General features: G+C 37.8%; 1 protein-coding gene across 2 annotated transcripts in view; it reads left to right on the top strand.

Annotated features, from left to right (window-relative positions):
- LOC139726267 (uncharacterized) overlaps nucleotides 1–13,617 on the top strand; it is a 56,707-nt gene that overhangs the window by 16,144 nt on the left and 26,946 nt on the right. For both annotated transcript variants that reach the window (XM_071637335.1, XM_071637334.1), the window contains exon 2: nucleotides 6,911–7,066. In XM_071637335.1, coding sequence (XP_071493436.1) covers nucleotides 6,973–7,066 — 94 coding nt within the window. In that variant the 5' untranslated portion in view covers nucleotides 6,911–6,972. The remainder of the gene's footprint in view (nucleotides 1–6,910; nucleotides 7,067–13,617) is intronic.

The following is a 13,617-nucleotide window of genomic DNA, read 5'->3' as shown; positions in this document are numbered from 1 at the left end:
GTTTGGTAAAAACGGAAACAAAAAACACTTAGTCATTAAACTGATGAAGAACTTCATTCTCAATACACTAGGAACCCCAGTTTAATTTCTCATTCAATATTTACTTGCTTGTATAGAGTTCTAATAACATTACACAAAACAATCCTGCTTGGAATACAGGTACATGAAGATTTTTTTTCTTCACTATTTATTCTTCATTCAATGTTAACGTATTGTGAAATGTTAGAATCTCACTCTCAGTGATGATATATACACAAAATTTACACGAATCCCCTTCCTCTTCGCACAACGTGCGTTTTACATCAAATAACAAAAACAACAAGAAGAAGAAGATAGTAACTGGATAAAACTGGGGCCTTCGTGATATTTCCTAGTGACCACGCCCATTTCCCTTCTTGTCAATCTACCCCCCCCCCCCCGTCTTTTCCCTTTTTTCTGCGTTGTTCGGGCTATAACATAACACGCTTCTCCACTAAACAGGAAATCTACTCCTGAGGCGTCTCATATATAGGAGGCTAACAATTGTACGTCAACCCCAAGTAAACAAACAAAGACGAAAAAACAAACAAAAGAAAATAAACAAAACACAAACAACAACCGAAGGCAGCGATTAATGTATTGCTCGCGGAAGTAGTCGATATTTTTTTTGTTTGAAATGAAAATAAACGAAAATTATAAAACTTATGACGAAAAAACAAAAGAAAATAAACAAAACACAAACAACAGCAGCGATTAATGTATTGCTCGCAGAAGTAACTGATATTTCTGTTTTGTTTGAGATGAAAATATACGAGAATTTTATAGCTTGTGAGTGATATGATTCTTAGGTATTAATCTCACGAAAACTGGATAGAAGAGAAAACGGTCTGCAATACCATTATACAAAATACTACAAGTACAACTCTACGTGAGATTTGATATGCGTGGGATAGCTAAGAGCAAGATTATGATACTGCTGTCAGTAAAGTGATAAGTAATGTCAAGATATAGGTGATGAACAAAGTCTGTGTTTATTGCCTGTCTGAGATATTTGAGGAATTATATGAATTATTATCGAGCTCCATATTTCTTTTGACTGCTCCAGATTCTTCAGATTATAGGTCTACTAAATTGGACTGTGGCAAATGACGGTTAAGCATGTGGCATGGGAAAAAAAGAAAATGATGATGATTATATAACATGAGAAAGTTGTAATGACTTCTAGGAGGGACGGGGTCAAATTACTATAATTGCCTGTACGTAAAGCCATTATGTTCATGATGCTTCATGCCAGGAAAAGTACAGTGTGTTTCTTTTCCCTGTACACAGAATATCCGGCTTCTTGTCACCGCCGGTCATGACCTCGCTTTCACTTCCGTTCTCACGTCTTATCATGTCCGGTATTCTGGCAATATTTAGAACAATAGACAATATGGTGGTATGTGTTCATGTGTGTGTTTAAGCACTAATAATGATGTGATTAGCACTCACATAACAAATAATGATGGCTGTCTGTTTGAGAGTACAGCTACTTGATTATGTTAGGCAACTGCGAGTGTCTAGAAATGGTTTTATGAGTTTATGCAATCCTCGCTGACATCATTTCCCTTACGATGTTGAAAGAAGTTGTTTGCATGCCATTATCACATTATAAGATTTACATTATGAATGGTAATTAAGGGCGTGCCTGTATTGCTCCGACATTTTCATTCGGGAAGTGCGTATGTCCCGTCCATTATGTCTCTATTGCATTGTTCTCAACAGTCACAAGAGTCCCTATTTTATCAACTATTAATATAATATAACAATTTCTAGCTTATTTAAGAGAACACGGGTCTTATATTGCAGTATTTGCACCACTCTGTTCTTGGTAAAGGCTCTTCGTTCGGTTGTCTCAGAAATGGGTGCATTTAATGGTTTGGTTAATTTCTGATGTCGCGCGTATACCTTCTTCCATGTCGGTGATACTCTCACTGCTCATTTCATAGGCCCTATATGGCCCATTGACCTGCGAAGACCCTCTCACCCCAACCATAACACTGCTCGTTACTAAAATGACGAAAGGACGTCACGGCTGTCATGAATGTTATAAAGGGCCTATTTTGGTGCAAGAGTGTTGCTTGTTGTGTAAAGTTTTCAATGACACCGTGAATATCAATAAGAGTCTCTCATCGATGCATGCGATCACCTATTACCCTTAATAGTTTCCATCACACGTTTAACATAATGAAAACGCGCAAATATACACATAAACACGCCCACACAGAGACACAGACACGCACAATACAACCCCTTGCGTACAATAACACGTGCGATCGGCAAATAGTGGAGTATTGTGTCAGTGTGTTTACAATTAGGAACATCCTACGTGATTAAAAGTCAAAGTGAGTGATAAATAAGGCAATGTTGGTGTTCTTGGTAAACACGTTAAGTACATCGGATTAGAAGGCAGGGATACATTTCGCACGGGGTGACGACATGAGGCGTAAACAGAGACGATATTGGAGGGGGGGGGCAGGGGGAGGAAAGTGGCCGGAAAAATGTTTATGTATGACATTAACTTATAATCTTCAACCTTTCATCATATTCCGGTTTTTTTTAGAGCGTTAATGATCATTATAGAAATATACTAATTTCTTTTTCATTTTACATGTATTCCCAAACTGGATTTTATATACTAATGTTGTAGGCCTACATAAGAGCATTGCAGACTTTTGTCAAGTAATTCCCTAACAAATTTTGCACCAAAAATTGAGATCTGCACGTTGATAAATCAATTTCGCTTATATTCGTGACTACAGTGTGCTATTGCATTCGATACCTAAAAGATGTTTTACATTGCGACTAGTGCTTAACATTGGATGCTTGTATAATGCAGAAGAGCCTTTCAAATTTTTAGGGAAAAGCAGAAACAACAACAGACCAGACTTTATTGTTTATGAAAGTAAAGGTTGTGTTAATATTGCTTGTTTTGTGAGCTGACGGGTTCAAAGTCGGTTTGCTTACAACAATAAAGATGTATCAGTAATTGGAACGATCAATAGTATAGGCCTACCACGATGAAACGAAAAAAAGAGAGAAATAATAAAGTGTAAATGACATGTTTTTACACTCTCTGCCGGCAAAGACATAACGAAGTGGAAACAAACAAGCAAGCATAGTATACGTTCACTTGATAATGTCTTTGATCGCGATGAAATCGGATCCATATCGGAAGTCGCGGGCAGGCAATCGGAAATGTGACATGCGTTGCACTCGTTTCCAAGGAAAAATTTGGCGGGAAATGACCCATCCAAAGTGACAGTGGGTCAGACACACAACCCACGGCTTTTGAAGAATCCCGTCTGTTGTGTTTTTTTTTCCACACCATCTTTTCTGCTGTTTCGTCTACATTCTAGCAATGTACTGGAAACCACAATTCATATTTGTTTATTTTATTCCTGCGTTCCTTTTTCATACAAGAATATAAAAGGAAGCCAACTGAAGAAAGTTAGTGAGTAACATTTGAACAGTGAATTACATGGAAGCAGGTTAATGGTTGACTTTAAATGTACAGCACAGTTTTTCTTAATGATGCAAATCGATGACGAGCAGGTGTCTTCTACTCCGATGAGATGAAAATAAGATTTCACGTATACCTGCTGTTCAAAAGACACATTTAATAAGTCTATTATCACTCACATTAAACACCTGAGTGCTTAATGTACGCAAATCAAAAAGTTCTTGTTATCTTGCAGAGTATGCAATTCAATTCAGAAGATTTGATGTTCTATAGCCTGTGGACAATTTCTCCAATGGTGACTTATAATTGTGTTGACAGTGGCCGCTAAACTAAAACATCAATTATGACGATAATGTTGACAGTGTTTGTAGTTCTACTTCTACTATTAATAGTAATGATTATTAACATGAAATTATCGTAGATGTATGAATCATATCTACGATAACGATTAGTGTAATGACTGTGATGTATGTATGTCAATGTAGATTTAAGTTATCCTTGTGATTAGGAAGGAAACTTATTCACTCTGGTTAGATGAATTTATAATTCGACGAGATGTATGGAGCTTGATATACCAATCATAATCCTAATGCTGATAATTAGCATCATCAAATTAGCAATCATACAATCATGATTATAGCATAACATCGATGATGACGTCACTTATGACGAAGGCAAAAATTTATGCGAAAAGATCGCTAATCCAAGTCACGTCATTTTTCCATGTACTTTCTTCGAAACATGAATTCAATTCAATTCAGTTCAATTCATTTTCATATTTCTCAATGAAGGAATGTATATCAAGTATAATGAAAAGAAGTGAATCACAATATCCGGCTTGGATGCACAGTCAATTAATGTAAAAATATAAAACATGGCGGTCAATATTTTTAATTTTGGCTCTATTCATAAATTCTGAAGAAATATGATGAAACCTGCTTAGAAGCAATTCATTACCTTCCCCAAGTTCACACCAAGTATAGAGGAGATTTGTTCACGATGACCAAGTATAAGGGAGATTTGTGTTGTACCCTTTACAGAATCGAGTTCGTCGCTGACACGCCCAGTAAAATAATGCCCCCAACGAGGGCATCTTCCTCCAGGTCTTCAATTGACTTGTGACGTGTATTAACCAGGCGACGCTAACCCAACACCTGTAATTCCTCACTTTGCGCCAAAACTGACGTCGTCTACGAGTTTGAAATAACCCTCTCTTCCAGGAAGGCTGTTATAATTCAGTAATCTGGAGCTAATAATCTCACTAGTGTCGTTAATTCGTTATTTCTCTCATTGTTGTCATTGTTGTAGACGCTCCTAGTACCTCCTTGATGTCGCTAACCCCTCAAATTAGTTTCTGTCCTATCCACGGTCACAGAGTTTCTCTTCGTCCGGAAAAAAAAAACCCATTCGTTGAGTGACAACCCTCGTACGTACATTATGACGCCCCAGTTAAGAGATTACTTTCAATATAGTATGCAAGTTGCGGGCCTGTAAAAACCAAAAAGACGGGACGCTGACTGTAATTTTCACGCTGTGAGTCGAAGCACAGTCATGGTATCAACGGGGATACAGTTTGCCGTGCACCTCCCTACCATTTCTGCTTGGATTCATAGGATAAACTCAGAGAAATAGAGAGCCAGTAGTTTTTTCTCAAAAATTGAATCTAAAACAAGTATTTTCTTTCAGTTTGTTTTATTTGTCCACTTGTAAAAAATAAGAAACTGAATAAATCAACGACGATTTAACTATGATGTGACAAAAACAGAGATAGCTTGATTTGCTACTAACTATTTTTGTGGACATACAAGCGCATGAGAGAAATATATGGTATACATTGTATTTGTAAACATATACATATTTTAAGGTTCACGCAAGTGAAAGAGACCGTCATCGAAAAACAGTGTGCTTTATTCGGATGACGGTCAAGTAAGATACGGACAGAGAAAATATTTTATACGTAATTGTGATGAATACTATTGACTAAAAACATAATGATGGTAAGTATATACGTATGTCTGTATAATGATTATGTATGTATAGGCGTATGTTTGTATATATGTATAGAGGCACAGGTATGTATTCTTGAATATGTTCATCAAACAAACTATAAGAGTAAAATCAAGGAGGCGTCTCTCTATCCACATCCCTCGCAAAATACAGACAGGCGAAGAAGAAAGGAAGTGTATAGTCGAACGGTAGAGGGCGGAATGCAGTATTACTACTGGTAGACGATTGGTGATGTCTACCCGTATACACGGTATACGTAGTCGTATTCTTTATTATTATTATTTTTTAATCTACTGTAGAATTTCACATTATTATAGTCCACACTTAGGATTGACGTTCAGAGGACACCATGAATCAATGTGTATGTGTGTGCTGAGAGATGCGGCAAAATGAGTGAGGTGAAAGTGATGAATTATTATGTCGCCATGATGATACATTTTGAATTCAGTGTTGGTTTAAATTTTCATCGCCGTTACCAACGGGTTGTGGAATCGAGCGCTATAGGGGTCGATCTTACCGTTGTGCCTCCAGCTGGGTCTCTTTTTCAACGGAAGAGAGGAGGAGGGGAGGAGGGGAGGAGGGGAGGAGGGGAGGAGGGTTTACCGATAGATGGGATGGCTGTTTAATAGAAGCTAGTGTTATTGACTATGTGTTTTCTTCGTGTGTCTTCTTAGTGTGTCCTTCCAAGAATATGTTTGTTAGTACGACTTCATTCTCTGTACATTTGAGAAATGTTAAAATAATCTTATCAACAGTGTATTTCTGTAGTACATGCATTGCCGTTTTGCCCTTGTTTTACAGTGGCGTGTGCCTCAGTTTTGTGCGCTGACTTGAGGGGAAAAAAATGAATGATCATTATTTTCCGTACAAAGAAAAAAACAAACATATGAGCTCAATCGCGCGCTAACAACGAACGCCATAAACCCAAAACACTACATCGAATAGAAATCCTTCTGTCCAGACATGAACAGAATACAACATTGGTCAACAACAACAACAACAACAACAACAACAACAACAACAACAACAACAACAACAACAACAAAACCACCGCCACAACTACAACCACCACCAACAACAACAAAACCACCACCACAACTACAACCAACAACAACAACACCGACGACGACAACATCAATAACAACATCCATATCAATGTCAACAATAGCAATACCATACCCGATTATTACATTTACATTAATGTGTTAACTAACTTTGTTTAACATATTAGTGACATCCCAGGTAGCCATGGACACCGAACAAATCAAGCGAGAAAACTATTAATTACGTGGTGACAATAAAGGAAAATTATAGAAAAGCGTTTGTTTAATCCTGAATCCATCCATACCTTTGTATGATAGTGAGTCGTATCGATTGATGTTGGCTTTATTTCGCTTGTTCTTTCATATCGTTCTGTTTCAGGGCGTCGCTGACTGCTTGAAGAAGAACTTTTCAACCTAGACAGAACACACCAGAGAAGCAGTATGGGGAATCTACTCTCATCGAAGAAACATAGGAAGATCAAGGACGAAGAGGGCGCCATACAAGATGACGAGAATGAACAGTCTGTCGCAGGGGGTGAGTCGAGAGCTTACAAAACACAACAAAATACTACGACCTGTACACGTCTATATTTTCTTTTTTATCTATTGACATTCAAATCAATGATAATATATGATATCATAAGCTGATGCCGCTGTACAAACAGAAAAATCACACATTTTTGGCGCAAATAACAACAGTGTTATACCAAGGAGGTACTATACCTTTCCTTCATAAAATAATAGTCTCATAAAACTTGCGGTCTTTGCACAGAACTTAGTTCTGTGGGTCTATGCGGTCGAGAGAGAAAAAGAAAAGTGCGCCATCTGCGGTATAATTTGATCCTGTATGTCACATAATAGTGAAGTTCTTTTGTGGTCGTTTTTTTCTAGAGGAATTGAAATAACTGTTCGCTTACGTTCAAAGCAGAGTAAAGCTTGCATATTTTTTTTATGCGATCGCTGTTCAGTTATCGTCATTTAACCTTTTTATCTTTAAAATGTTTTGGTTTCATTTTTTTTCACCGTAATTCGCTGATAGATTTTTGGTTCGAAATGACGAACGCATGTATTGTGTGCAATGCAGGAGCTGATTGGTAAATGTATCGTACAATTAATGTATCTGTTACCTGAATAATGAAAGCAACAGAGCATTATAGTAGTGTGGACAATCGTGGAAAAGGTCAACGTCTAGGAACTTTTATGCCCAGTGTGGTTAAATTTTCGAATCAGTCATGTATGTATGGATGTAGGCTTGTGTGTATGAGTACTGTGTGTGTAAAAGTATGCATGCGTACGATTACGTCGTTACGACGAGTGGGGGGGGGGGGGGGGGGGCGGAGTAGTCGAGCATGCGGCGTATTCATAGCCTAATTTGATTCCAGCAGATCATTAGAATCGCAAACTACCACAACGATCAGCAGATCATCAGAATCGAGTCATCTGTTGACTCGCTGCCAATAAATGAAATAATGTCATGGCTAAGAATGCGTCACACCATGCCAGACTGTAAGAGGAAAAGTCGAACGCGACGTGGTGGTCTCTCACTGGTGTGGGAAAGAATAAACTAATCAGGATTTGCCGTAGATGGGGTAGTACAGTATCACTAATGAGAGTACCTACGATAGCTGGTTTTCGTTATTGGATATACTAGTAAACCAAACTACAGTCTGCTGCAGCACTCTCTTCATTTGTAATAACCCCAAGCCACTGATGACGAGATAATGGAACCTGGGGGCGGCCCCGTCGCCTTGCACATTCAAAGCCATTAGACTCAGACTTTTCCTCCGCCATCATCAGTGCCCCCCCCCCCCGAAAAAAAATACAATGCAACCATGGAGACAGTCGAATGCATAAACACTGTAGTTACATGGCAACAGAGGATTTTGCTCTCGATATCATTTAATAACGACTCTATATGAAGTAAACCACTGTGACTGCGAAAATAAAGAAAGAGACAAAAAAAAACACCAGAAACAAACACAAATTTTACACACACGTAAAGACAATAAACACCTACACGTAAACACACACACAAGAGATTAAATATTTGTGATATGCGTGTACAAATTATGTATTTGTATGAATTTAATATACATGCAAATATATAGAATCATGCAATATATTTGCATATCTATCTGTCGATTAACATATACAATAGTGACCATGAAATGTCATGCCGTCTCTTAACGAACGGAGACAAAAAAAAATTGTGTGAACCCATACTTGCATGCTGTTTATATTTTTATTATTGGTCATGTATCTTACGTCACTCATGTAGAATGAATCCATGCTTTCTTGTCCATGGATTCATATTTCATATTTCATATTTCAAAATTCTGAAAAGTCCAGATTCCTTAAATTGTAACATTATATGCAGATTAAGGAGAGATTATATCTATTTTTATGGTATGTTTGCCAAAAATAGACGTTCCTATGACGTTGACTCACTCGTCCTGCATGCCTGTCTCAGTAATCACGAAAAATGAGAGAGGGAAAAACCGCAGCACTTCGAAATAAAGTAGAATGTTAGGAAGGTGCTACATTTTGAAATTGAAAATGACAAAACAGTTTTAAAAAGGTACATGAAAGACAATTCAAGCGGCAGTGTATGAAAAAAAAATCAGGTCTTCTTTATCCAGGGTAGCCTCTTCAGTGTTGACTGCTCTACCTCTGCCATTATGATTATACCTATAGCTGTTGCAGGGTGAAAAATCACAATTATCAAACATTTACTCGAACATTTTAAGCAAACCATACACCATTAGTATGGTCTATATACGATGTAGACATTGTCTCCCGTAGCTAGAGTTACTTTTACAATAATTATAATTATTTCCTTAAGTGAAATTTTAAAAAAAGGTTGTGGGGGAGGGGAGATGTATGTTGTAGTAAACGCGTGAGTTAAGTAGACATCTGCTTCGTACTTTTTCCAATTTGTTTACCTTTGATGAATACAAAATTGTACAGCATGTAACAGAAATGTGCGTTTTTTCTTGTTTAACCCATTGTTTTGTATTAAGTTAGTGTGAATCATTATTTCTACATATTTGTCATTCTATATTTCTGTAGACATAGAGGGCACCATTGTAAAGCAGTTAGCGAACTGAATGTCCCTACCTTGTGTTTATGTGTGTGTGTGTGTGTGTGGGTTTTTTTTTTTTTTTTGGGGGGGGGGTTAAAGTTTAAAGTTATGAGTAGTTGAGGGTTGGGTATGGTGGAAAGGTGGGAATGAGGGTGGTTTGTGTTGTTGTTGTTGTCATTGTTCTTTTGATATAATAGAAATTTCATTTCCTGTTTTTTTAGTGTTTGGCTAAATTGCTCACAATTGCATATGAATTCTTCTTGTTTGTTTTGTAGTTAAAAAGGAATGATCGGATAATTCATTCTATTTCCCCTCTTCTGTTTGATTTCTGCCTTAAAATGAATTGAATGATTATTCTTGTTTCATGGATTATGGATTATGTCTCATAACTGTAGGAATATCTACATGATTTATGACAGATGTTATGTAGAATGTGTGTAATTTTTTTTGAATTGTTATATCTTCAAAGGAAATGGAATTAATAAAAAGATCACTGAAAACAAAAAAAAAGAAAACATGAATAAATAAAATAAATAGACACAGGTAAGCAGTTGGTCGATACCTTTCCCCTCTGGAGCTCAATCTATTCGTGCTGGAGTCAGCTTGGCACAACTTCAAGTTATTTATACATTCCTCATACATCATACATTCCCATTTTGTTAATTTACTCATATATAATAATAATAATAATAATAATAATAATAATAATAATAATAATAATAATAATAATAATAATAATTATAATAGTAATACGGTCTTATTTACCCAGGGTAGCCTCTTCAGTGGTTCCACTGCTCTACCAGAGGGCCCTGCCATTATTATTACCCTAGCGTTGCCAGGTACCCATTTATACACCTGGGTCGAGAGGGACGTGGTGGGTAAAGCATCTTGTCCAAGGACGCAAGCACTGGGCGGGACTCGAACTCGGGTCCTCCGATCAGGAGTCGAGAGTCTTATCCACTATGCCACAGTGCCCCCACATATACGAGTTCAATATCATTGTATCTATATTCAACTTAGATAGTGAGTTGAAATATGAACTACTTTTGAAGGGGATATGCCAATTCTATTTTTTACCACTTTAACTGTCAGAACAAGCAAGATGTCTACAAAAATAATGTTTAAATTTTGCGATGGAGAAAAATCTCTTAATGTCTGCTACTGTCCTAGCTCGTCCTACAATTGGCTTTGCGATATGAAATGAAGAGAAAAACTAATGATTAACAAATTTACATAAAACAATGAAGTGAGCGGCTGTAAACGCCGAGATTTATATTCTACGATATATTGTTCCATTCTAAGTAATAGTGATGAAAAAAAATATGAGCCTAGTCAAAGTTTCCATCCCTATCTAATATATTTTCTTCTTTTCTCTCCATATCCCATCTCCCTCGCTAACTTTCTCTCTCCTTCTGCGTCTTTAATCTATGTAACCCTCAGCTCTCTGAAGTATCACATGATTTATGATCTCATGACTTTTTTATGACTGCGCTACTGTTTCACTTTAGAGCTGCGTTAAGCCTTAATATTCCCGAACTAGCTCTTCAGATTTTGAAAATATCATATTCCATTACAGAATTGCGCCAATCGCGATGCAGCATTTGATACACATAATGATTTAATATCTTTATCAGATCTTCATCAGACTCATATGTCTTCTTTTTCGAGATTTTATTTTAATCATCATAATTATTATCTTTTTTTATACAAGACATTTGATGAGAAATTCGCCTGAGGTTCCCCTATACAGGTGACAGTGGGAGGCAAAATGAAACATCGGCAAGTGGCGATTTCGCCGTAGGCGGCGCTAATCCTAATGTGACTTAAAGGGGCATTCCGGACGATTTTCATAATTTCACATCATGTAATACATAAATTGACAGCTCCATGTATATATTTGTGGAATTTATTGTGGTCCTTGAGCAGAGAAACCAATAAATCAAAAATCTTAAACAAATTACACTGAACAGTGTTGATGACATCAGAGCCTCATATATTTCAGAAATGTAGCAGTGTAATTCCATTACAATACCGCTTGCTCAACGGTTCACCTGTGAAAAATTTATGCATGCCTTCTTCTTTTGTTCTGCTTCCTTGAGCCCCAACTCATGCATTCCTTTGGTGAGGCTGCTATGTCATCATCCTTGTTCATTGTAATTTGTTATAGATTTTAAAAACATTCTAATTCCTCATCCCAATCACTAACAATTCTGAAACTCTGTACTCAGTTTTAACTAATTTATAGTTGTTCAAATGTAAAAGTCTGAAAATCATCCGGAGGTCCCCTTTAAAATTGCGACACATCAATGGAATAACCCGCTAACATGTAATACGAATTTGCCAACTCGTGATATCAGTGTCACGCACTTCGAAGTTTGCTGGCTTTATGTGCTGTTTTATCTAGAGGGAACTACACTACGCTGCGCTGGTTTCGCCTTATTTTTGTTCGACATTGTGCTAGCTATCCTTGTTTAGCTGATGTGATAGAAGTTGCAGAATTACCGACAACGTTTCTAATTTCTATAATTGTTATGGACCATGATGAGTGCAAAATATCTTGTTTCAGAGTTGAATAAGGTTTGTGTGGATATTTTGAGCATTACAGATAGAGGGCTACCGATCTTGGAAGAAAATACGTTAATAATGCTTAAAAAAATGATTGAATTTTCGCTTCCTCTTCATCGATAAAGAAAACCCTATACCAATGCCCGTCGCTACTAGCAGCAGCAGCAGCTACAGCCGAGACAGCAATAATATTCCATTTTCCAAACGAAATCATTCCCAGGTATCGGCTGAAATATTAATGAAAATATCAAGTGCATGAAGTCACGTAGTTGGGCTGGGACGCTCCCAACGGCCGAACGTGTCTCAGCGTTGCGGTCAACACAGTAAGTGGCAGACTCATACACGTAGAAACTGCAAAGGGTCATGAAGTTCAATTCCCAGGCACTGATGTACCATAATGAATAACCAAACATTTAGTCCTTCATTATACTCCCCTATATAGTCAGCCCTCCTTCCCACCCTCACGATCTCCCCAACCAATCACCCAAAAACAAAACGACACTAACACATACACCAATAATATCTTATCAACTTTTCTTCACCCATTATACATCCAAACATGGTAAAGCGGCGAATGACGATAATTTGCAGGCTGGTCATTCATTTTTCCATTGCTGTTTTGGTCACTTATCATGGTTCGATTTTGTGTACTCTTACACGTTTCGTATCATATAAATTATAATGTTTTGGTCTGGTCGTAAACGTTATACTTCAGAGAAAGGCTGACGCTCACCAAGTCCTCTAGACGAAGCCCAATGACATGATGTACACCAAAAGATGTACGTCATGTAAGATACACCAGGATCAACACGTTGAACGCAAACGAACTACCCATGGACATTGATGGTTGTATTTCGGTATAATAGAAGAACAAAATGAAAAATAAAACCTCCGAGATGTTCTAAGTATCACAAGAGACAAAAATTGTAGCAACAACCTGAGGTCTTTCTATGTAAATGTGTGATAAATTTCACAAGTGCCTTGGTCATGTTGCCTACGTGCGATTTTGATACAGACTGTATTATTGGGATCATACCCTGCAGTTCCCATGAAAGATTAGTTGTATAGCTAATGAGCGTATGTGTATGTGTGTGTGTGTGTGGGAGGGGGGACGGGGGGGGGGGGGGGGGGGGGGGGGGGGGGGACGGGTGTTAGTTGTAGTTCTCGTGGTTCTGTCAAGGGTAACGCCGCCTTCCCGCCCCATTCGATGTTCCCGCCCCGTTCGATGAGAAGAATGCGGGCTATCGAAAGTCAGGCGACAGCTTGAGTTCTTGTTTTGTTTAGTTTTTTATGTTTCTTATGTTGTCATTTTTCTCAGTTTCTTGTAAAGAACAAGTGAGTGTGTGTGCGTGTGCGTTGTGTGTGTGTGTGTGTGTGTTTGCACAGGCTCGCGCACGCTCGTTGGGAGTGAATTCTGCAGCCCCTGCATTTTACGTCAC

This window comes from Diadema antillarum, unplaced genomic scaffold (genome assembly GCF_040938485.1).
Source record: "Diadema antillarum isolate AM-2024a unplaced genomic scaffold, OU_Dant_1.0 seq00000082_RagTag, whole genome shotgun sequence".
Taxonomy (NCBI): domain Eukaryota; kingdom Metazoa; phylum Echinodermata; class Echinoidea; order Diadematoida; family Diadematidae; genus Diadema; species Diadema antillarum.
This window is presented reverse-complemented; position numbering and strand designations above follow the sequence as displayed.